The sequence below is a fragment of the Nicotiana sylvestris genome, chromosome 5, assembly GCF_000393655.2.
Source record: "Nicotiana sylvestris chromosome 5, ASM39365v2, whole genome shotgun sequence".
NCBI classification, from domain to species: Eukaryota; Viridiplantae; Streptophyta; class Magnoliopsida; order Solanales; family Solanaceae; genus Nicotiana; species Nicotiana sylvestris.
The window spans coordinates 168671083-168695925 of NC_091061.1; the positions used below are offsets into that span (position 1 = coordinate 168671083).

The window sequence follows — 24843 nt, forward strand, 5'->3', positions numbered from 1 at the left end:
TTTTTTTTTTTATGATTAATCGAGATCGGGGCGTGGTAGGTCGAGGTTCGACCCCATGTCGTACCGAACCTTGACACGAAGTTAGGATGCCGAGCTCGAGACCCTGAGACTGATTAAGATCGAGACCAACCAAAATCAAGACCGACCAAGATTGAGATCGGTCAAGATTGAGATCGAGTAAGATGGAGATCGAAGGAAGCTTATTGGGTCGAATAACGGAAAGATGAAATATTCGCAATCGGGCGAGGATCACGGCGTAAATTTTGGCACGTATCAAGAAGAGGCCGATTAATTAGCCAATCATGGAATTTCTTACTATATTTAGAATTGTAACAAGAGTAGGATTCCCCTACTATATAAAGGGGGTCTGATCATTTGTAAGTCATCATATTCACGTCACATAAAGCAATATATTCTCTTTTTCTTAAGCTCTCAATACTCTGTTACTTTGTTCATTTTTTCCAGTGAGATACTTGTTTGGTTTATTACTCTGTTACTTGTATCAAGTGAATCTTCACTTGGTTCAAGGGTGATCAAATTCGAAGGCCAAGGCTACTTGATTTATTTGATTTGCTTTAATTCCTATTTACTGTTAATTTCAATATCAATTTACATTTTTCTCATTTTATGCTTCACATATTCTTAAAACCACAATACAAATTCAATTGTTATCCATTTTTAGGATAAACATATTTGAAAATGTGAAGAGATTTTGGTTATTTATAAATTTATATTGTTTGTGAGACTGGTAACGAGAATTGAGATAAATAGTCAATTTACATGTAAATTGGTTGTTTACCTGGAGTTCATACACAGGTGATTGTACAAGAACTCCATAATTTATAATGTATTTAAAGATTAATCAATTTGTTCAAATTTCAGGTCTAATCATTCTAAATTTTTGAACTCCTAATTTGAAATTCATGACTTAGTGTCCCGATTTTTTGAGTTGCTAATTTGAAATTCAGGACTATGTATCATAAATTTCTAAACTGCTAATTCAAAATTCATGACATAAGACTAGAATTTCTGGACATAATTTTCGAACTTTAGGACATGATGTTTTGAGTTTGAACTTTGAGGTTTAAATTTCAAGACATTGTATTCTGAAATTTGAGCGAATTAGCTAATCTATAAATACATTATAAACCATGTATATATGCTAAACGAGATGCTTAAAAGTGGTTACCTGGTGTTATTTTCACCTTCATCTCTGTTGTTGGTGAAAATAGTACGGGCTAACCAATTTTCGGACTGGTAATTGAAAAATAGACAGTGTTTGCAAAGTCATTAAAAATAACCATTATTTTGTTGCAATATGGAAAGTTCCAACGTAATATACTAAAGATTGGTGCACATGTGTATGAACTTCCAGCATATTATGCTGGACCTCCAACACACGTGAAGTTACAGCATAATATACTAGAGATTAGAGCACCTGCGTATGAATCTGGACTAATATATTATGCTAGAACTCCAGTATATTATGCTGGAAGTTTACATGTAAAAAATTCAAACTCCAGTATATTATGCTAGAATATTTTTTGAATTTTGAATAGTATTTTCGTTCAAATTTATCTTTACATGAAAAGTGGCTAAATTTCTATTATTTTTTAAATTGTGACTATTTTTTGTTAACACTTGTAAATTTGTCTATTTTTAAATTTCAACCGTGTATTTGTACTTGAAACCGGATCCGACCCGACCCCTTTCTCTCTCCACTCCTCGATCTCTTTTCACCTGAGAGCAAGAAGAAGAAGAAGAAGAAGAAAGAAAAAGGTCAGGTGAAATGGGTATTAGGAATCCATTCATTTTCTTCTTTTTCTTGTTCACATTGCATTTTAGTTCAGCTGAATCTTTGAATAAAGAAAGAGAGGTAATAGAATTGAAAGGAGGACCAAAAGATGTAGCATGGGTGGTTCAATTATCTGATCTTCATTTCAGTGTTCATCATCCTGAAAGGGCCCTTAACTTCTCCAAAATTGTGGGTCCCTCTCTTTCCATGATCAATCCTTCTTTGGTCTTCATCACTGGTGACCTTACTGGTATTATTCCCTTTTTTTTACAATTTTATCTTACATTGTCTTTTATTTGATATTGGGATTTATGGGTTTTCTATAAAAAAAAAAAAAAACAATTTTTAACAAAAAAAATTGTTCTTTTTGTTTCTTGAAACTTTTGGGTTGGAAATTGAGGTTGGTGGGGTTTGGGGGGAGGGGGGTGTGTAAGGGGGTAGGAGTGGATGTTAAAACAAGTTGCTCCTTTTTCTGGAGAAAAGATTGAATTTTTATCAATGTAAAGTAGAAAGAGAATTTATGATGCACTGGTGCTGGTGGGAGCTAGCAATTGTATGGTAAAGTAGTTGATATGCGTGCATGCTGGCCAGGACCCAACTATTATAGAAAAATGGTGATTGAGGCTTTTCCTAGAAATTGAGGAAAAGGGAAACTAAAAAAGTGATCTTTTTGTTTCTTGGAGGAAAAGGATGAATATTTATTCATGTGAAGTAAAGAAGAAGAAAAATTGACTGAAAAGTATATAAAAAAAGAGTAAAGATTGTCGTTACTGCAGGTTGTTCTATAAATTTTAGGTTGAGCTCTGCACCTAAAAGATATATTTTGATTATTATATTTGGTTCTGATTGATTTGTAAGTCATAATTGAGATGATTGACCACTGGTTAGAGTTTCTGAACTGCTGTTTAAGGTAGATCTCTGATGTTCTCACGTCTTACTTTGTGTTGTGGACCAGAAAATGACCTGTAAATTATTCAGATGCTTGCTAGATTTTTCTGGCCTCCGTTGTTGTTACTATTCTATTGTTTCTTTTCATCTTCTTGAGTTGAGGGTCTATTGGAAACCTCTCTGCTCCCAGGGTAGGGGTAAGGTATGCGTACACACTACCCTCCCCAGATCCCACTTCCGGGATTATACTGAGTTGTTAGTTGTCGGTAGATATAATGCATTTCCACGCTAAAGTACTTTCCAATTTGTCGATTGCTAATCATGTTATAATAAAGTTTCGTAAAAGTACTATGAGGAGTTTCAGTGCTCTTTGCTCGTATACCACTGATAATTTGAACTGTCACCAGATGGAAAGAGCAAGGATTTACTAACAATGAAGCAAGATGAAGAGGAGTGGCTGGAATACCAGAAAGTCCTTGAAGATGTCATTAAAAGGAGTGGACTGAAGAAGAACATGTTTTATGATCTCCGAGGAAATCATGATGCTTTCGGTGTACCTGCCTTTGGGGGGAAATTTGATTTTTACTCAAATTATAGCATTAACGGGCAGCTAAAAAGAAGTGGACTGGTCAATAGTGTCACTATTCAGGTATCTGTTAGCTTCTTTTGTTGGATACACACTATTTTTCTTAACTTTTCAAGCTTACAATAACCTTTCAAGTGAAACTAATTGGAATGGAAAACCAAAGGAGTAGAAAAGATGCTTAAGAAATTTCCATAACAGGGAACAAGGTAGAGGGAAACTCTTTAACATTGGCAACGGGGAAGAGTGTAAAATCCATGTAGGGAATAAGCATATCTCTGTATTCAATATTTTATGAATTCTATTTTGGTACCTGTCACAAGATTATATAAAGGAAAATCTTAACGATCAAAGAAATTCATAAATGCTATTATAAAGTTTGACCCAATTTTTTTTTATAATCTTTTGATTCCGTGTGTTAGAACTTTCTCCTTATTAATGTAATCTCTCCAAATAAAACCGCTATCAGCGTAATTATTATTATGTTATCACCATCATTATTAAGACACCCGTAGCCTTCAGAATGAAGGTGAATTATCACTGAACTATCATATAGATCAGTCAGCTAAGCATCGACCTAAACATCACAAACTATATGATGCGGTAATTTGAGCTTTTTCACTTAATATCTCATACTATCTGCTTCAACCTCTTACGATGACTATTCACTCTTATGATCCAGACTGGTGAACGCAGTATTCTGTTCGTTGGATTTGACAGCTCTATGTCTTTAGGTCTTCGGGGACCAACCAATCTATTTGGTCATCCCACTGATCAACTATTAGATGATATAAGCTCTGAGCTCTCGGCACTAGATTCTCAACCCGTAAAATCTGTTATCAAGATTGCTTATGGGCATTTCCCACTTTCATTTTCTGCAGCATCACATTCTGGTAGAACCCTGAAAGATACATTTCTGACGCATAACTTGTCAGCTTACTTATGTGGGCATCTGCATACAAAGTTCGGTAAGAATTTAAAGCGGCGTCATGAGTCAAATCAACATCCCTTGTACTCTCACAATTTTTTCCAGTTGAATGGACATGGATCACATCCGGGTAATTTGAAAACTTGTTCAGATGGGGCAACTGAATTTAAAGAGTTCTGGGAGTGGGAAATGGGTGACTGGAGAAAAAGTCGAGCAATGCGCATATTGGCCATTGATAGAGGGTGGACGTCTTTTGTTGATGTTGACTTAAGATTGGGAGCTAAGAATGTTATTTTATTGCCAACATTTCCTCTGGACTCTCGCTTTACTTTGGAGAGGTCGTTTCACAAATGCAAGATGGATCCTTTATACTTCAACAGTGTCAGAGCTCTTGTATTTTCTTCTTCGCCGATTGTATCAGTCGTGGCTAGGATCTACGACTCAAGTCCTGGAAATCTCGTTATGGTGTTGGAGACTCCTATGAAAAAAAATGGGGATGCTTCATCTAGGGCAGACCTTTATACATGTCCCTGGAACTTTAAAGCATTCGAAGATCCATCTCCCGATAGATTTTTATTGCAAATAGAGGCAGTTGATATTAGAGGCAGATCAACTTTGACTGAACTAAGGCCATTCTCTGTTGGTGGTCTTCGTGCTAGGCTTTCATGGAATTGGAAAGAGTTTATGGTTATGGGTTGTCAGTGGGACGCTCTATATTACCCCATATTATGGTCCTTTTATTTGTTAATTCTTTCCATCCTTCTCATTCCAAAAGCTATCTCTTTAGTTTCTAATAGGCAGTATACTTACAAGAATTTCATTAGTAATAAAGGACTGGTAAGTTGTGCTGCGTGGATTCTATCGGAGCTATACAATGTTCCATTAGTATGGCTCTCAATGATTGTTTACTTGTTTTACCTCATTTTATGTCCTTGGCTTTCTGGCCAAGTTTTCACCGAAGGAGGAGAAAGGGGATACATGACCTACAGGGGTTGGGTGCTGAGATTAAACAAGAGGGCGAAGCTAGACTTTCACGGATATCCAGATATAATGGTGGTTGTTCTTCCGCATCTTTACTTAGTTGTGTTGCCTACAGTAATTGTAATTGGGGCGTTGGTGGCTGAGAGGGCAATATTCCAAGATCATCTTCGAGCTCTTTCTGCAAAAAAGGAAGATGATTATTTGGTGACAAATAAGGTATCTGCATCTACTCATGGAAGAAATAAGACACTGACACTCCTCCATAGGCGGTGGATTAGGAAAATACTCCTGTTAATTTCTTCAGCAATTTGTTGGAAGCATTTTTTGGTAAGTTTTCAACTGTTCAATTTGATGTCCATCTTTATTCTAATTTAATGTGCCTTTTTCTTACACAAAATATGTTTATTTTACTTAATAGACTGGAGAGCTGTTTCTGTTCCAAGTTCCCACCGTTCTTTTTCCGCTCCTTACCTTTCACTTAGACTGCACTATCTTTAGTGAACTCATTTGAAATCACTTACATCCTTCAGATAAGGTCTCCAGTTCTTTTCCAAATTATGGGAAGTACTTTCACAAAGATAAGAGGAATGGTCAAAATCCTTCATATTCTGCTTGTTTAGTTATTCAGTTTTATTCATTCACGGGTTCAAGCCGTGGAAATAGCCTCTTGCAGAAATGCAGGGTAAGGCTGCATACAATAGACCCTTGTGGTCCGGCCCTTCTCAGGACTCCGCGCATAGCGGGAGCTTAGTATACTGCGCTGCCCTTTTAGTTATTAAATTTTATGTTAAACATACATGGTCAACAGAAGAGGATAAAGGTTGTTTAAAATATCCCATTTCCAGAGTTTTACATTCTGCCAATGTCTTTTTCAACGAAAACTATTTGACCATCATCGCATATGTTAGGACGTTTTGTCAGATATCCTCTTACTTATGTTTATGTGGAATACATAGCCTCCTGATTGTTCCAACCAAGTGCCAATAGTTTCAATTTGTTTCCAGTAAACATACAGAATAATACCTTTAGAGCGTTGCAGGATAATGTGTTTTTTTCAGTTCTTCGTTTTCATTGCCTTACCTTGCTCAGATCAGCATACGCAAAGCAAAATACTAGTAGCTTTTTGTGGTTCACTTTTTAACAATCCATTTCTTGCTAATTTTGTTCTTTTACGATGCAGAACTGCAGAGCTCTTATCAAAGCTTATGCAATGAACCCATTAATCCATTTCCCAATATATAGCATGTCGATTCCTCTCTTTTTGGCCTATACTATCTACAAAACCAGCAGAGCTGAGTAGAATTTTCGGAAGTGAACTGCATGTAAAGCCATAAGTTTACTACAGAAGCCTGCGAAACATCCACCGGCTTATTAGTAAAGAAGGCATGAACAGATTGCAGCTCTCTTTAGTATCTAAAGCATCTCATGAGGGGCAATATGAAAGCTTCAAATTCCAGTTCATAGAATAGTGGGAAGCATTAAACATGCTTTGTTATAGACATGGAAATGCTGGTACTAGAATTCAGTCGTTATGTCTGTGTTACAATTTTGTTGAAATGCAGCATCTTGTTGCAGCAATGTAAAACTTCAGATCCATGTAAAAGTATTATACATCATATGAGCTAATTGAGGAAGTTAACAAGCAACAAAGAGAAAGTGATTGTTGAATAGATTGCTGGCTAAAGCTTCCTATTTTATTCATTGCACATCTTGAAATGCACCAATCAAAAAAACAGAAGTCAAGTCAATAAATTTCCCTTTGAAATTATTAAAAGGTGCATGTGTTTGTTGGAAGCAGCCACTAATCTTCTCGGCCTTTCCCCGGATCCTGCATGAATGCGGGATGTCTTGTGCACCGGGCTGTCTTTGAAAGCACAATCTAGAATCTGAAATAAGATTCAGCAGCTATGATGTCCAGCTTATTCGTGGGGTGTGATGAATGATCTGCTATCTTTTACATTAGAAGAATAAATACCATGCAAAGTAAGATGAACCAATGAGAATGAGTGTAAGCTTTGTTTTCCCTTCCTCTTTTCTTCTTCTGTTTAGTTTAACCATCTGGTATCCTAAGCCAACAGGACCAACTACTCCGGATTCAGTGTAAACATTGTCGTCTTTTCCTCTTTTCTTCTTTCCCATCCAATATTGAAGCCAACATGGCCGACTAATTTAGATTCATGTCAGATAATCCACTGAGATAGGAAAAAAGCACTCTTTACCATATTCCATTAGAGGTGCCAAAACCTTGGGAGGATCCCAACATTTGCACCACAATCCTAGGTGTTCTCCTTCCTTTTTTTCACTTATTTCCTTGACAACAACATCTACAATAACAGCTAACTCAGTATAATCTTACAAGTGAGCATAAGTGGGAATCTCAATCGAAAGATGGATTTCACTTATTTCCTTATATAAATGAAATCTAGCTTTGGAAACTTTCCCTAAAAGCTAGAACAATGCAAACAATTGAGAGTGCAATATAGTAAATGAAACAGATACTATGGAGATCGATTTAATGGTGAATTGCAAATGTTCTTTTAGTTATATGTGTTACATCTCGCGATTTCGTACGTTAAAGTTTCGTCTTCAGATAATCGACGTAGACTCGGGATGAGATTATCTTAAGGTTATAAGCATTTATGCCATTTACAACAAGCAATAAGTAAGTGTCGTGAAGGTTAAAAGGGTAAACGAATCAAAGAAAATGAGTTTCATTGAAGGTTGTCAATTTGGGATATAATACGATCCAAGCCGTAATATCCGGTATTTATGGACTAATATCATACTAGTGCCATAAAGTGTATTAAATGAGTAGTATTTTAAGTAATTTGAGATAATTCTTAATTATGTGAATAATTGATTAATTATTGCCTAATGGGGGAATTTACAAGTTAATTAAGGATTAGTGGGGGCTTAATTAAGGCTTTGGATAAGCCTTAACGTGGTAGCTCCCCCATTTCAAAATTGGGACTCTTAAATTATGATTGAGATGTGGCACACCTAAGTAGATTATGTGGCTTAGTCATTAGTATGTGGAGCCACACCATATAAAGCATAAGACCTCTCTAATTCAAAGAGAGGTGCTTATATCAATTGGTAAGAAACGGATCTTCAACAAGAATTCAAGCAAAAATGTCTTATCATCTTAGCAACGTGACATTTCTGCAATTCTAAAGAAGTCCGGTATAATCTTTCTCAAGAATATTATACGGATTTTTTTCTACTCCGATCTTGTCGTTACGTGTTTTGTATTGTCGTGGGTTAGAGGGATTGTCAAGAAAATCGATTCAGGTATGTTAAGGTTATCCCTTCTTTCTTTTTGGCATGATCCATACAATACAAACAAAACGAGCAAATGCACAACTTTCATAAACGACTCTATTCATAGAATTACTAAGGATGCCTATGTTCTTGATTTCCCATGTGAATTATCATTATATTATGTTCATGGGTCTCAGAAAAATACTTAGTTGATAAAGTTATCTGAATGGTATAATAATCTTATAACATTCCGAGAAAATCTTATTAACGTATTTCTTATGTATTTCATTCATTTATACATGTACATTGACCCATAACCAGATGGTGTTATATATGCGTATATTATATGTATATGGGATATGGGAAAAGGTTACGACGTTATATACGCACCACCACCTGATCAGCTGGTATATGTTGATGATTTTGCCCACAGTGGCCGAGATGATATGATGGGATGCCCTCAGAGGCTTGATGATGTTATATACGTCTATACATATGCATGACACGACATTTATACGCACGTGCATGACATTATAAATGTTTCAGGATTTACAAAGTTATTTAGACTTGCATACGAAATTCTTTATTTCATGTTTCATCTATGTCTTTTATATATTGATATGCCTTACATACTCAGTACATTATTCGTACTAACGCCCTATTTCTCGGGTCCTGCATTTCATGCCCGCAGGTGCAGGTAGACAAGCTGACAGCCCCCTTTCTCAGGATCCTTGATCAGCGAGAGTTGGTGTGCTCCATTTGATCCGGAGCTGCTTTGAATTTTGGTACGATATGTTTGTATACATATATGGGTAAGATGGGGTCCAGTCCCGTCCTTGTATAGTTGTATATTCTGTTAGAGGTCTGTAGATAGTCGTGTATAGTTGGGTAGTATGTGGCCTTGTCAGCTTCTAGTTTTGGATATATAGTTGTCTATAGTAGCCTTGTCGGCTCGCCCTACGTATTTTGCACGTGTATGTATATACGTCTTTTAGACAGTTTTCCTTCACGCATGTTATTCTCGTAGTTCAACAGATGTTATTCATGTTTATATCTTAGGCGCATGCTTAAGGGTGTTCGACATGTAGGACTCGGGTACTCGACATGGCCCATTGATTTGGGTCGTGACAATATGATTATGTTCACATGATTGGCAAAATAATACACATGAAATCTTTGTCGGTTCACTTTCTTCTAGGATTGTAACTCATCATAAGAGATCATTTCTTTAGAGTTACTAGCATTATGTAACAACAATAACAACAAATACAGTGTAATTATACAAGTGGGGTCTGGGGAGAGTAGTGTGTAAGCTGACCTTACCCTCCTCATCCCCCCCCCCACACACACCTTGAAGGTAGAGATTGTTTCGGATAGACCCTCAGCTCGCGAAAGATAAAAAAAAAAGTAGTAGCACCAAGCAGTAACAATGACAATATAGCAAGAAAACAAAGTGAAAGGAACAACAAATAATACTAAAAAATATCTGACAATAATAGAATACAAGACTAACACTAATACTCCCGACTACCTACTAGTCGTCTACCTTATTCTCGACTTCCACACCTTCCTATCAAGGGTCATATCTATAGTAAGCTGAAGTAACGTCATATCCTGCCTAATCACCTTTCTCCCCAATACTTCTTTGACCTACCTTTACCTCTTCTCAGCCCCTCCAGCGCCAACCTCTCACACCTCCTTGTTGGGGCATCTGTGTTTCTCTCTTCACATGCCCAAACCATCTAAGCCTAGCTTCCCGCATCTTGTCCTCCAGCGGAGACACTCCCACTCTAGCCCGAATATCTTCATTTCTGATCTTATCCATCCTGGTATGCTCACACATTCATCTCAATATCCTCATCTCTGCTACTTTCATCTCTTGACATGCAGTTTTTTGAATAGCCAACACTCAGCCCCATACTACATAGTCGGTCTAACCACCACTCTGTAAAACTTGCCTTTAAGTATAGGTGGCGCAGTCTTATCACATAAAACCGGATGATAGCCTCCACTTCACCCACCCCACTCTAATATGGTGTGTACCATACTCGTCAATCTCCCCATTTCATTGGATAATAGACCCAAGGTACTTAATATTATCTCTTTTAAAGATAAATTTGTGTATCAAGCTTCACATCAATGTCCGCTTCACTGGTCACGTTGCTGAAGTAGCATCATGCAAGATCAAGAAATGGTTCAATAAGCTCCATCGAATCCTTCCCGGTCCTTTTCGCGAAAACAAGAAATGCATGAGCAATAATCGCATATCTTGCTTGGTTGCAGGTTTTTACAAGCTAGCATGGGATCATCTTATGTAAGTCACGTCCATAGAGAGGAAATCAAGTATTCATTCCGTCTCATTTTATGCGAAGTTGGTTGATTGGACATGAAATTTAAGAAAGAAAAATTTGAAACTCTGTGATATTAGAAATGTCAGTGAGTATTTTTGTGACTATAAAATCAAGTCATTATGGGTGAAAAGAGAAGTTAAACGTTACATTGATTCTAAATATTGAAATGTGTCATTCTTTTTAAGATAGACTGAAGAGAGCATGTATCACATAATATGAGATAAAAGAGTAGCAAAATAGCTCAACCAAAAGGAGCACAATGGTGAATGTTTGATGACTGTGTATCATATAAACTGAGAAAGAGGGGTAACTAATAGATAAGCCAAAAGGAGCACAATTTTGAATGCTTACCAAGACTACATTTCCTTTGAAAAGGAAAAATAGAAGGACCAAGCCTCAGACTCACAGCTACGGGGCCTGGCCAAGCTTCTTCACTTATGTGTACCGCAAAGTCAGTAGAATGCTCTGACCTAGTCATTAACTGTATAAGCCAAATTTTCAGCAAAACAACCTGTTCTCCAGAGAGATCACCGTAAAGTTTACGCGATTTACTAAAAGGAGCAAGCGTAGCAGCCGCCTAAAGTAACACTTTACCAACACAACAACTTTATATAATCAGGGAGTTGAGTATTAAAAAACATTTTGTTGCACAAGTCAGATACAGGTTACAAAGATGACAGACAACAAACATATGTACATTTCATCTTGGGAGGTATGAAGGCTTTCCAACTCATGGCCATCTTTCCATGCTTCTCCATCATATTTCTCGACTGTTGGTTCCGCCCCATTCCAGCATGTCTCCAGCTTAGAAACCCGTATCTTCATCTGGATCTGGACCTCAGTCATAGCAATCAGCAGATAATGAGGAATTTCCAGACTGAAGCAGTAGCAACTCAAAAAATGGCTTCAACGGCGCTGCTGGCACATCTGGCACGCGGTAGCAGACCTAACATTGGCATATGTACAATACTCACAAGACCAATGTCCTGAATCATCTATGTTTCTGGAACTGCTTGACCTCGATGTGGTTCCCTTCCCTCTACCGCCTTTTGCTTTGCTGCTCCCACCACCCAGGCTTTTCGAGCTAGCTGCCCTGCTGTAAGCACCATGAGCGTCCACATCCGCGAGACCATTTTCTAAGGCTTGGACCAGATTCTCAAAATAATTTCTAGTCACGCTGTCATCATTCAAACAGAATAAATTATAAGAGTACTCTCCTTACTCATCTCTACAAATAAACTAGAATGGATGGAATATCCCTGCATTTCAGCAAAGATGCTAAGTAAAATGAGGAATAACCTCCACCTGGTAAACAGTTCAACTAAAGTTGGAGGTTAGCAAAGGACAAGCACAGACCCTAAAGCTAATCAAACCTTGATTGAAAGGATTCGTTAATGCAGTACAACAACCATACTAGTTTTCTCTTACTGAAAATATGAATCACAAGAGATTTTGCCAGCTCTGATGCTGGAAACATTAGCTAACACCAGAAACCCCAGATTGAGTGTGACTCTCAATAAACTAGGTTGCTACACTAGCACTAATCCAATTTAAATTTTGTTGCATAATCCTATACGGGTAAGTTCCCTAATTGGTGATAATCTAATCAAAAAAATAATTTGACACATGTTGCATTAAAGAATGCTTACTCTATTGACTTGCTGATCCCACTGAGAAGCAGGTCTCCAGGTCTCAAATTTTCTATGACGCACTACATAATGGGTCGTGTAATAGAATAAGAATTTTGTGAATGGAAAATTTAGTAAAGACAGAATAGTCGCCCATTCAACTTGCCTTCTCTATTAACTGATCCCAAACAACAGAACCACTAAATTTGGTCTAAGCCGTAAAAAGGGTTGATCATTTTAATGGAATATCATAAACCCTCAAGCAAATGCAAAAACTTCTAATTACTATTCCAATAAAAAGAAGCGCAGGAGCCTCTCCTAGTTCGAAAGAAACTTGCAACCATTGAAACCTCGTCTGCTAAAAAAGTTAGTAATAAAATGTTCAGCAAGCTTTTAGTGTTTCTTAAGGAATGTTAAAAAGATATCCTACTGTATTGCTACAGCCTCACTTCAGTAGGGAAAAAAGTAGTGTCTTCCTATAATAATCAAATGCTATAGAATCTGTTCATCTGCTCCTACCGATTTGAAAAGCAAGAATAATTTTGTTCTTCTCCTAAATCCCGGTAGAAAAACTGGTATAGCATAAATGATTTATCCAACTAACAGTCTTCTACTCATCATTTTAAGAGACAGAAATCTCCAAATCTCTAGCAAAGAAAATTTACAGAGCAACACTTGAACCATCATATTCACCAGCCACTTACAGAAATAGACTAGAGCTCTAGGTTTAATTCAGAATCTAAATACCTTGTAAGCCCGGCAAGCTTTGTCCGGAACTCATTAAACTCTTTTGACGGGCCTTCTGCATCGAGGTACCCCTGGAGTTCCTTCTCCGCACACTGATGAAGCCGTTCAAGTCCAGACTCAGCCTCACCTACGGCATTAATGATAAGTGCCTCAATACAGCAAGGGAAGCATCTAAATGTGTTTCTGAAGGGAAGCTAATTCTGAAGGGAAGCTAAGGCAAAACCTTGTAAATACTCAAAGAACTGCCTCTTGGCATGTTCATGCTCGGGTAAGTAATAACCATATGCATATGTCCATTTTAGCACACGCCTACATTCAACTATCTGCAAAGATTTAGCCGTCATAATCAGCATATATATACATGAACCACGAAAGAGTAAGAACGTTAGATATTGATGTAGAAATTAAGATTACCTGCAACCAGGCCTCTATAATAAATTTGAGCTGTGATTCGGGTTGACACTGTTTGTCACTCAGCTTCTCAAGCTGCAACGTGCAATAAATATAAATGCTTTCCGGAAATTCAGAGAAATAATTAGCTAATGACAACTTGAAAGAAAAAGATGCCTGAGTCCTCTTTCACACCCAATCTTGTATGTGATGACTTCTGTGGGTTGCTGGTGATGAATATGCAATATAGGGAATATGAAAGATAACAAAAAGCTTTTGTTTCGCCTCAAATGAAAAAAGCTTTATATCATCACAGTGAGATATACGAAAAAGGCTTTATATCATCACAGTGAGATATACCCCACACACAAAGATCAGGACAGAACACACCGCTCGTGCATGAACATAAGTCGGGAGATAACAAGCAGAGACAGTTAAAACACTTCCAGAGGAGACAGACTAAGAAGAACAATGAATTTAAACTCAGCAGCTCAGTCTAGAGAAATGGGGACAAGACTTCCCAGGGAAAATATTCTGCACATATAATGATAAATCCTTTTCAATTAATCTGTTCATCTGAATCTGCATTCTTCATAAATTTAATATGATCATTTTTCCTCTCTTCAAGAAAGAGAAACAAGCACTTTAATCAAGCAGTTTGTTAGTTAAATTTAAAAGGTAATAGCAAATAGCAGAAGATTGTTACATGTAAAAGAAAATTTCCTTACATGTACTGTTTGCATTTGCTGAAGATCTGCAAGTGCCTTTTGCCGAGACTGAAATGAGACATAAAGAAGACATTAACATTCAGATAAGCAGTTAAACAAAGACCATGCAGTATTATGAGTAAGACTTCTCCCGATAAATAATAAAGCATCAGAAACAAATGCAACCATATTCTGCGGCAAGAAAACATAATTGTGCTTAGTCTCTATCCCCATGATGCAGTCTTTGCCCAGTTCCAGCCGGAAATGTATGCAGGGCTATGAAGACACATAAAGAAGTTTAACTGCTTGAACAGATAAGATAGTAAGAAAGCCATCTCCAAATGCGTTCATGATTTTGAAATAAAAGAGATTTTTTTCTGGATCATTGCTTCTGAAACTTTCCAATTCAGACCCACGAAAGGGCCATGCTTCTAGTGCGTGCATACTGCACAAGATGATTTGACAAGACAGCAGGAAAATTCATTCACTTGAAAGAATAATCTCTCATGAGGAGGATCCAAGCCCCAGGTTCCCAGTTCTGAAGGTATCTAAGATAAATATCACACATAAAGATGACAAAAGAAGTTATAAATATGTCTTTCTGGATTGGGGTGACTTCGCTACTAAGGAAAGAGGTCATATTTTGGGACAAATTAAAACAGAAAGCAGGCACTCTCTTTTCATCCCATTAGATTATGTAAAAACCAATCTCAACTGTACACGTCCATATTGAATGAATGGTTGGAACTATCGAGATGTCCAATCAGGTCAACTTCATGCTGACAATTGCTTAAGAATATAACTTAATAGTGCTAGTATTTTTTTAAAAAAACTGGTAATGTATTATATGTATTAATAACAGAAATCTGGTACTAACTACGAAGTTGGTACCAGAGAATTACAATGATTGGAACCTTTCTACACCAAACTAAAAGAAATGGTTCCATATATAATAAAGTTCTAATCCTGCAGTGAATCTAAGAAATCAAGCATGCTAATCTCATCTCTAACATCCTGTAGGTTGCACCAAAAAGCCAAAAGCCATACGCATGAGTATTTCATTTTCTGTACAACTTGGTGCTAGTACATCATCCATCTATATTTCTCATAATGCATCAGTGGCTCTTTAGATTGTTAATAATAGACTCCCATTAAGAGCAGAAGTCATGCAGCATCTACCACAATTTGACACATTACCATGGACATTATACTCTGTTGCTACTATATGTGATGACACTAAAAGCAAGATCATGTGCAGCAATTTCATGTGAAAGTAATTTTATCAATCATCCATGCAAGAAGCCATCACCTCATGCTTAGGATACAAATTTGGGTCTGTGTAAAAATTACAATAGTATCTGGAAAGAACTCGAGCAAATACCAATCTTCTCTTTCTATCTTGTTTCTCCTAACGGTTGTAAATTTGAGATAGCTGATAATGAGAAAGCAACCAAAATACGGGTGTCATAAACCTCTACCTACCGACTGGTTGGTGGCCCATCTTTCGTAGTAGTGTGTATACCTCTCTAAAGAATTTTTTGCCATTTCTCTCCTCTTTTCAGATTCATCAAACTGGAAGCAAAACGTCAGTTAGTTAATGACTAAAAGAACTGAATTGGCAGACAGATCTTGAAATAGAAAATACTAAAAGAACAAAGATCTTACCACCCCCTCTTGCTTTGCTGCCTCGTAACGGTTGCATGCATAGAAGCCACCTGTTCTCTCACCGTGATCCGTCCAAGGGCCAAGGCAGAGCCTGCAAAGATGTCGTCTTAGGAACAAAGATTCACAAGAATCACAATGAAACAAGATTTGGTGGATTTTTTTTTTTTTTTGTGTGTGTGTGTGTGGTGTGGTGGGGGTGGGGGTGGGGGGGTTCCTGCTGCTTGGTGTGTATGATAAACGAAGCAGATGTAAAAATGGAAACATGGATGAAAAAATTCTATTTGCACACCCCATACAATATGGTGCAAGTAGCATAAGCTAGGAACAGGAACAGAAATTTCATGTATAGCTGATACACTTACCAGCAAAACTCAAATTTACAGGGTGGTGTGCACGTGATATGCATGCACCCTTGATTTTTCTCAATTGGCCGCTTGCATTTTGGACAAGGCTTAGAATTAGCTAATATCCTGCAATATCACCAAGATAATGATGTTTAATGTCACACACCGGAAGTGGAGTATATACCCACATGGGTATCCAGAAAATGCAGCCTTAATTTGAATGGAATTTATGCTTACATGAAATACACAAATATAATAGTATAGAAAGTTAGGTCATGGGGAGTTGAGAAAACACAAAAACATAGTTGAACACCAAATATATGTCTGCTTGATGCATCTAATAACACCAAATGTATATGAGAGCACGCCGCCAGCATTCATCCTGAGACAGGATCCTAACTGAGATAAAAAAAAAAAAAAAAAAACATAGAGTACCACTGGGCCAAATAAAAAATTACAGCCCTTTTGGCTATTGATCAAGAAAACAAAAATTATACTCTTATCTTCATTGGATGAGCAGAACCCTATAATAATTATCATGCAATGCTACATTAATTTTCCTGGGTAGTTAAGCTGTTAGGTGAGTTATATGTGGATGATATAGAACTGATCGACGAGACACGAGGCGGTGTTAACGCAAGGTTGGAGATTTGGAGACAGACCCTGGAGTCTAAAGGTTTCAAGTTGAGCCGGACTAAAACTGAATATTTGGAGTGCAAGTTCAGCGACGTGACTCATGAAATGGACGGGAAAGTGAGGCTTGATACACAAGTCATTCTCAAGAGAGGGAGTTTCAAGTACGTCAGGTCAATAATCCAACGTAATGGGGAGATTGACGCGGATGTCACACATCGTATTGGAGTAGGTTAAATGAAGTGGAGGCTCACTTTCGAGGTTTTATGTGATAAGAATGTGCCACTAAGACTTAAAGGTAAATTCTACGGAGTGGTGGTTAGACTGACTATGTTATATGGGGCGGAGTGTTGGCCTGTCAAGAACTCTCATGTCCAAAAGATAAAAGTAGCAGAAATGAGGATGTTGAGATGGATGTGTACACATACCAGGAAAGACAAACACTAGGAAATGACGATATTCGGGTCAAAGTGGGAGTAGCCCCTGTGGAGGATAAGACGCGGGAAGTGAGGCTGAGATGGTACGGGCATGTGAAGAGGAGATGCATAGATGCCTCGATGAGGAGGTGTGAGAGGTTGGCCATGGCGGAATTGAGGAGAAGCAGAGGTAGGCCTAAGAAGTATTGGGGAGAGGTGATAAGGCAGGAGATGACGCGGCTTCATCTTACTGAGGACGTGCTTAAGTGAATGTCGAGAATTAGGGTAGAAGGATAATAGGTAGCAGTTGTGTCTTCTTTTCGTGTGGGTAGTTTCGGTATTAGCCTTGTTTCCTAGTATTTTCTCTTTCGTGCGGGTAGTTTTGGTATTAGTTTCGTTTCCTAGCATTTTCTTATCCACAGATTTCTTTCACTGTATGTTGTTTCTTTCGCCTCGATTACTTTATTCATCCTCTCTTGATGTTGTTACTGTTTTGTTGTTTCGGTTTCTTTATTATCTCTCCTTGAACCGAGGGTCTATCAAAAACAACCTCTCTACCTTCACAAAGTAGGGGTAAGATCTGTGTACACACTACTCTCCCCAGACCCCACTTGGTGGGTTTACACTGGGTTTGTTTTTGTTGTTGTTAAGTTGTTTGGCCAACTTTACCAGGGACTTCCAAGTAGTAACAATATCCATCACTAAAGGTCACATGTTCAAATCAAAAGGACATATAACATTAAGCATATGTTTCTCTTCCCAACAAGCCTGGTTAAAATGTTCTGCTTCTATGTTCTCTTTGAGACCGTTCACAAGAACAATCCCTTCTTTGGATTAAGATAAAACCTCCTCCATACTCCCAGATGAATTCAACATTCACCATGACACAAAATCTACCAACAGGGAGAAAACAAGTTGGAATTAAAACTTAGACGAAAGAGCAATAGGGGATCTTTTCTTAAAAGTTCCAAGCAGGAAAATGGCTGCAGCTTCTTAGGAACATCAGAGTTTTTATGCTCCAACTTTACCTTTGGAACTTTTGGTCCCACAAGCACTATTTTCCCAATAAAAGGAAGATATTCAGGATTATAGTAAGTTCCAACCAAAGGTATGAGCCACTTCCACCTATGTTTCCAAGATGGTTGAACCCCCTCTATGGAGCAACAATTTGATCAGGGAACTTACTAACTTAATAGCTCCTTCACGAAGTTACTATCTCTCTTCCACGACTAATATACCAAAGTCAGCTAAACCAAGTAATACAAAAGACAAAAAGAGAGGATTACAAATTCTGATATTGCATACCAATTCATGTTTTCAGATTCAGCACTGTTCTTCAAAATCCACTTGGACACAGTTCCACAATCAACTGGACGATGAGTTTCCTCGGTACACTGCAAATAAATTCGCAAATCATAGTGACTACAGAAATGCAGAAACAGAACAACCATTAACTAAAGTAGTTAAGTTTAAACATTGCAACTCACATTCCAGCAGAAACTATATGAGCAGCCGCAAGTAACATCATAGCTTCCGCTACCAACAATAAAGTCAACTGCATAATCACATCCTGGAGCAGGACACCATTTTGTCTAAAGAAGACCAGAACAACCTTTAGGAACTTAATAGACACACAAAGCATATACTAAAGATTCTTCTAAAAGAAAAATAACAAAAACAACTCAAAATATCACTATAGGAAAGAGGGAAAGGGGAAGAGGGGGGGAGGAAGATTTAGAAGGCAAATAGCAAAAGCTTTATGCAAACGATTACCTTTCTATTGTCCTCCACAAAGGACCTGATAAAGTAGTGCTTATACTTCTTTTTATCATCGTCACTAGCCAGTTTGTTTATCATATCTAGACCTATAGCAGCACTACAAGATGGATCAGGACAACGCAGCATCAAACATCCAGGACCATCACTGATGGCCGTGCCAATATACCCTGCACCAAATAAAGAAAAGATGAGAAGCTCCGTGGGATGCCTAAACAGAAAAGTAGGAAAACTAACCATACCACGAACAGTGAAAATATTACTTCGGTCACATGAGAGATTTAGGAAAATATTTTATATCAATCTTCTCAATTATACTTCAACATTGTTCTATGATGACAAGATTAACCACAAAACATCTCAGAGAATGTAACTGTAATTTTTTCTCTCTAGCTCTGCATATCCATAAGTTCTGAGATCAGCTTTGGCACCAATTCTTTTCTATTTAAGTGGGAAAAGTCTCCGTACACAAATGGTATCAGAAAACCTAGACAAAGCATCCCTCCATGAAAGCCACCAAATCAACTATGCCAATAGGAACTTCATGGGTGAGTCAAAAATTAACCAACAACAAGAGAGCTTAGCTATACAAAACATTTCCCAACCCCTCAAAAGCTCTATTGTTCTATTCCCCCAGACTAACAACATAAGAGCAAAGGAGTTGCCTATAATATAATTCAGAATCAAGAACAGCCCTGAAAGGAGGATAAGAGGTTTAATCCTCGCATTAGTATAATGTTGTCTTTTTCTTCTTCTTTGGGATCGGTAAAGATAATTAATTTGATTCATAGCAAAAAGAATATGCTGTGAGAAATGGACATCCAAAACCATAGTTGCACTACAAATTGTGTCATGAGCTCAAAACCATGGTCTCTACATCCTTTATTACCACCATGTTGCACCAAAAAAGTAAAAAAGAAGGGCAACTAGACTTCACAGTAATTACAGATTCCTTTTTGCTTTCAGAAAAGCTAGCAGTTCTTTCTATCCAAATGGACAACCATGTAGCTGCTGGAATGAAGTTCCAAATTTTGACATTTGACTTCCCGAAATCTATCCTGGACCAGCACTGAAGGAACTCTGGAGTACTGTTATCTTCTTCATCCCAACATCTTTTAGTTCTCAACGAGCTGGATGAGCTCCAAAGGAAGCCTCAACCACAACAGCAAGATAACCAGCATGCGTAAGACAGTAGAAATAACTTAAAAGAATTGGGTAATTTTGACTGCTGAGATAACACTAGTTTCATGAAACATAGAATGCCAGATTTCTCAAGGAGAGCGAATATTTAACCCGAACACCTTTCATACATTCATTAAAAAGTGGCACTTCTCCTAAGAGACTAACCTTGCCAACAGGTGAGACAAAAAGGATGACCACAAGCAGCAGCAGTGATCTCATTACGAGGATAATCATCAAAGCAGATCCCACATGTAAGCTGCAAGAAAGAAAATTTGCATCTTGAATTCAAGGAAATAGTAGCGATCAATGTTAAGACTCTAGTTTTCATCCAATCTAAAGGAAGAAAACGCTCTTCCTCTATGAAATTTAATTACCTCTTCTTCATCAGGGAGCGGCACATGATTCTCTAATAAACCAACAATCCTGCGGACCTTTCCTTCATCTGCAAACCATTCATCATTCACTTTGCTGACACTCCTGTCAGTAAAGGCTAGGATATTCAGCATATAAGCCCCAAAACCTTCCCAGTTTTCTACTATGTTGTAAGTAAGAGCAATGTGCATCAGACTTTAAGAACCTAGATGCCCAAGCATTCTATATGACTAGAACAATTTGCATGCTCTACAAATTTACTGATGGCCACAAAAATTAACTGAGGACAGGGAAAACTTCTAGCTCAATACCCATTCTATATCAACATCTAGTATATATAATCATAACTACAAAATAATGCTTATGTCTTATTAAAAGAATTTACCAGTTATAATGGCGAAGCAGAATACCAGCAGCTACCCTTGAAATGGAGAGCACTGTAGATATCTTTGTAATACTATCCTCTTGGCGTTTGTGAATATCAGCTTCATTCAAGATGCTAAAATTTGACTAAAGAAAAGGTAAATCAAAGTATCAGCCGAAAAAGTTTTTTTTTTAAATGAGAACTTGTTGTAACTTGTAAGCAAGCATTTGGTAGAGAAAATAACTTGATAAAACCCATGGGTGTGGCCTCATGGTCAATGAAGTGGGTTAAGAACTATGAGGTCTCAAGTTCAAATCTCAGCGGAGGCAAAAAGATTAAGTGATTTCATCTCATCTGTCCACGCCTTGGTGGACACAGTTACCAGTACATGCACGGCAGGTAGCATGTATCCCGTCGAATTAGTCGAGGTAAGCAGAAGCTGGTCCGAACACCATGGTTATCAAAAAAGAAATAGCTTGTTAAAGATCACAACCACTGGATAACCATGGTTACGCACTGGGAATTCAATAGTTAATTCACTTTATCAAAAACTAGAATAATTAAGCAAAGTTTAGTAGTAGCTAATGTACTAAACGGCTAAACCTAGTGTTTTCCAGATTTATTATCAGATTGCAACAAATGTGTAATTGTATTTGGCTTAAAGAGATCCATATGATAACTTAAAGCTTATTAATCATAAGCATACAATTTCTCTAGAATTACACTATAATTATCAAATGAGATTCCATTCCTATTCAAAATCTCGTCCCCTGTCTCTCTTCGAAGTCCACATGAATACTTGCAACATCTTATGGCCATTCACAAGACCCAAATAATTAAGTCCCTTCCTTTGAAGAAATAAACTTCACAACGGGGCCTCCAAAGGAGCGGGAGGACCACACAAGTCTGAGATTTGTTTTAGATCTACATAACATGCAGACTCAACCGAAGTGGACGAGAGCAGCATCAAGAAATTCCCTGCTGTAAACAGAACTCATCCTTAAAGTCTTTTTATTACACTTACTCCACAAGTTCTTCTGCTCTATCCTTCTATTATTTCTTTTGGATCTATAATCCCTCAGGACATTAGGTGATTCAGGTCCCTTGTCAAGGTATTACTCTTCAATCTTAAGAATATATCCAGAATCTCAGAATTCAGTAATGGAAGTGGTAAAAACATCAGCATTAAGAATCAGAAACAGCAGCCAGACTATCACTTCCCTGCCTAATCAAATCTATAATACCTCCAACCCGAAGGTGCTTCTTTTCCACAACCTGTTCTTCTAAAGTTTTGGCATCAAAAAAGACATAATGTGCAACTTGGTTTAGCCAGTGGTATTTCTTACCAGGCACCACACAGAAAATGTTCCTACACTACTCGAGCATTCCTTGGAGCACCCATATTCAGCCCAAATATACTTACTTATTCCTTCCACAATCCATGATAAATTAGGTTTCAGTTTTCACAGCATGCTGGACCTCTAATTCTACTTGGACTGCCACAAATACGATACTTAGAGCCCGTTTAGCCATGAAAACTTTTCACTTTTTTCCGAAAAATTTTCACTTTTTTTTTAAATAATGTTAGGCCATAAAATTTCCAATTTTCACTTTTCGAAAATTTGAAAAACTCCAAAAAGCTGTTTTTCAAAATTTTCACTCAGATCATTCATAAAAATTCAAAAACAACCCAAAATTATATTCATGTCCAAACACAACTCTAATTTTCAAAAACCATTTTCACTTGAATTTTTTTTTTACTTTTTTCGGAATTTTACAATTCTTATGTCCAAATGTTTACTTGGAGTATCCTTTTAAAATCTTTTCCCTTTTTTTGATAAGTAATTAAAGATATTATAAATTTATGTACTAAGCCAGTGCATCAGGCATAATTACAGGTTGCGCAAACCCTCAATTGTATCTAGCATTCCATCTACATCATGTTCAATTACCAGATTGCACCAAAAAGCTAACAAAAAAATACATCTCTGTTTAAGGTTGTGAATGTTGCTCGTTGTGCCTTCAAAAATTCTATTGTTTCTTTCAAGCCAGACAGTCCACCAAATGGCTTGAGGTATGGTATTCCAAGTTCTTAGAGATTAGCCTTTTAAAATCTTTGAGTAGCCCCATTGTTATTCCATATCAGACTTATAATATCCCTATTTTTTGAGAAAAAACATATAGTATCCCTATTCGGAACATACTTTTGTCATTATGCCATATCAGACTTATAGTATCCCCATTAGGAACATACTTCTGTAGTCGATGCAGGAGGTGAGATATCTTAGTTTCACAACACAGAAGCTTCAAGAGCTATGATTAGAGAAGACACTTGCACCCAATCTTCTGCTCAAAGAAGTACCATTACAAAACCCTTGTTTTTAAAAAAAAAGCATAATGTGGACACTAGACTCCGCAACCTAATAGCAGAAAATCGGGAGAAAAGAGCAAGCACTATGAGTACCAAGCGAAGGCAATGGTTAATGCTCCTGTCTGTCTTCAAGAAACTAAAATGTATTCTTCAGGCAACCCCAATTATTCTTTTTACTTTTCATGACAGTGGTATCCGGGCAACTTGTGTGCGCCTTAACTATTCCACCGGTACCTGCTACCTCCCACTGCACAGATAACGGGTGACTTTGCCTAAGGCTTAGGCAAATACAAATAAAGCAGTCAATCACATTGTGTTCTTTTGCCCTCGCCGGAATTTGAATAAGGCAACCCCAATTAGTCCTATAAAGCTCTTTCCTTTCTTTTCCCCTTCTACTAAATATGGAAGACCACGCAAATCAATTCTAAGCTCGTAGTACAGATATTTCCCCCTGTCGTCACAAATCTAGGTTTCAATTGCCAAAATAAGGATTTGGAAACAACAAAAATGTTAGTTGAGCACCGGAACTCTAGTTGACAAAAAAATGGTTATAAAACCTTAATTAGCAGCTGAAACAATCGTCCATTTAAATTTATTTTACTAACATAAACTATTTCCAGTAATCATAAAAAGAATAAAAACCGCTCCAAATTCAAAAGTTCCTAAGCTTACAGCTCAAAAATGAAGAAACAAAAAAAAAACTAAAAATCATAATTTATTTATATTATATTCAAAGTATGTACCTGAGAACGGTTATGAGCGAGGAGCGTATCGGAATCATCGTCGGATTCGTTGTCGTTGAAATCGTAATCCATGACATCATCTTCGTCGGAGTCATGGGCGTCGCCGCCGCTGTAGAAGTCATCGTCGAATGATTCTCCGTCGTCGGTGGCGTCCTGCATCATCAATTCATCCTCCGATGCCATTTCTCCTTTTTCACCCACCCCACCCCACCCTTCTCGATCTGTATATATACACGGATGGGATTGGATTGTGTGTATGTATAGGTTATGGGTTCAATAGAGAATAGAATGGAAATTGGGGAAAGTGAAAATGAGTGACTTTCTTTTCTATTCACCTTTTGTTATGTTGATGGAAAACGACAGGAATAACAACAACGTTACATGTAATACAACAACAAAGAAAATTAGGAACCAAATTCTTTTCCCTTAGATTGACGTTACATCAACAAATATGCTAGTATTTCTTTTTAGAATAATTAACCTAAATAGCTATTTATTCAATCACTTAAATTTAAAATAGTTGATGGATGAATAATATATAAATAATCAAATATTAATTTTGTATAATTACAAGACAAATAAACAATGAATATAATTGGTTATATAAAGAGTCCCTTTTTTTAATCTACCGATAACTATAACGAAGATGATTCGATATGTAATTAACTTCTTAACATCTCAATGTTTTTACTTGACTTGTCTCGTAATCAATTGCTTG

The 24843-nt window shown here is 37.3% G+C and overlaps 2 protein-coding genes across 3 annotated transcripts; one reads left to right on the top strand and one right to left on the bottom strand.

The window, feature by feature from the left end:
• Nucleotides 1-1692: 1692 nt before the first annotated feature.
• LOC104238982 (putative metallophosphoesterase At3g03305) lies at nucleotides 1693-6845 on the top strand. 2 transcript variants are annotated; one of them, XM_009793514.2, is made up of 4 exons: nucleotides 1693-2045; nucleotides 3091-3332; nucleotides 3949-5502; nucleotides 6356-6845. In XM_009793514.2, exons 1-4 carry the CDS (start codon nucleotides 1790-1792, stop codon nucleotides 6473-6475), a joined length of 2172 nt encoding a protein of 723 aa, XP_009791816.1. In that variant the 5' UTR covers nucleotides 1693-1789; the 3' UTR covers nucleotides 6476-6845. The 2 variants fall into 2 exon arrangements, with proteins under 2 accessions (XP_009791816.1, XP_009791817.1); XM_009793515.2 differs by lacking the exon at nucleotides 1693-2045 and adding an exon at nucleotides 2579-2705.
• A 4531-nt stretch (nucleotides 6846-11376) lies between these two features.
• Nucleotides 11377-24441, bottom strand: LOC104238981 (probable E3 ubiquitin-protein ligase ARI8). The gene is made up of 15 exons (XM_009793513.2): nucleotides 24126-24441; nucleotides 21033-21157; nucleotides 20650-20752; nucleotides 20441-20531; nucleotides 19091-19263; nucleotides 18805-18909; nucleotides 18623-18711; nucleotides 16287-16394; nucleotides 15925-16015; nucleotides 15742-15831; nucleotides 14281-14328; nucleotides 13577-13648; nucleotides 13386-13485; nucleotides 13163-13289; nucleotides 11377-11964 (listed from the first exon to the last, which is right to left on the bottom strand). The coding sequence occupies exons 1-15, from the start codon at nucleotides 24306-24308 to the stop codon at nucleotides 11694-11696; spliced, it is 1776 nt and encodes a 591-aa protein (XP_009791815.1). The 5' UTR covers nucleotides 24309-24441; the 3' UTR covers nucleotides 11377-11693.
• Between the last annotated feature and the right edge of the window lie 402 nt (nucleotides 24442-24843).

Excerpts from the sequence above, each read along its gene's own strand:
- LOC104238982 (XM_009793514.2), top strand. The coding sequence starts at position 1,790 with ATGGGTATTAGGAATCCATTCATTTTCTTCTTTTTCTTGTTCACATTG. Across the intron at positions 2,046-3,090 it reads CATCACTGGTGACCTTACTG|ATGGAAAGAGCAAGGATTTA; the intron begins GTATTATTCCCT and ends AACTGTCACCAG. Across the intron at positions 3,333-3,948 it reads TCAATAGTGTCACTATTCAG|ACTGGTGAACGCAGTATTCT; the intron begins GTATCTGTTAGC and ends CTTATGATCCAG.
- LOC104238981 (XM_009793513.2), bottom strand. The coding sequence starts at position 24,308 with ATGGCATCGGAGGATGAATTGATGATGCAGGACGCCACCGACGACGGA. Across the intron at positions 16,016-16,286 it reads TGTAAATTTGAGTTTTGCTG|GCTCTGCCTTGGCCCTTGGA; the intron begins GTAAGTGTATCA and ends ACATCTTTGCAG. Across the intron at positions 14,329-15,741 it reads GATGGGCCACCAACCAGTCG|TCTCGGCAAAAGGCACTTGC; the intron begins GTAGGTAGAGGT and ends GTCTCATTTCAG.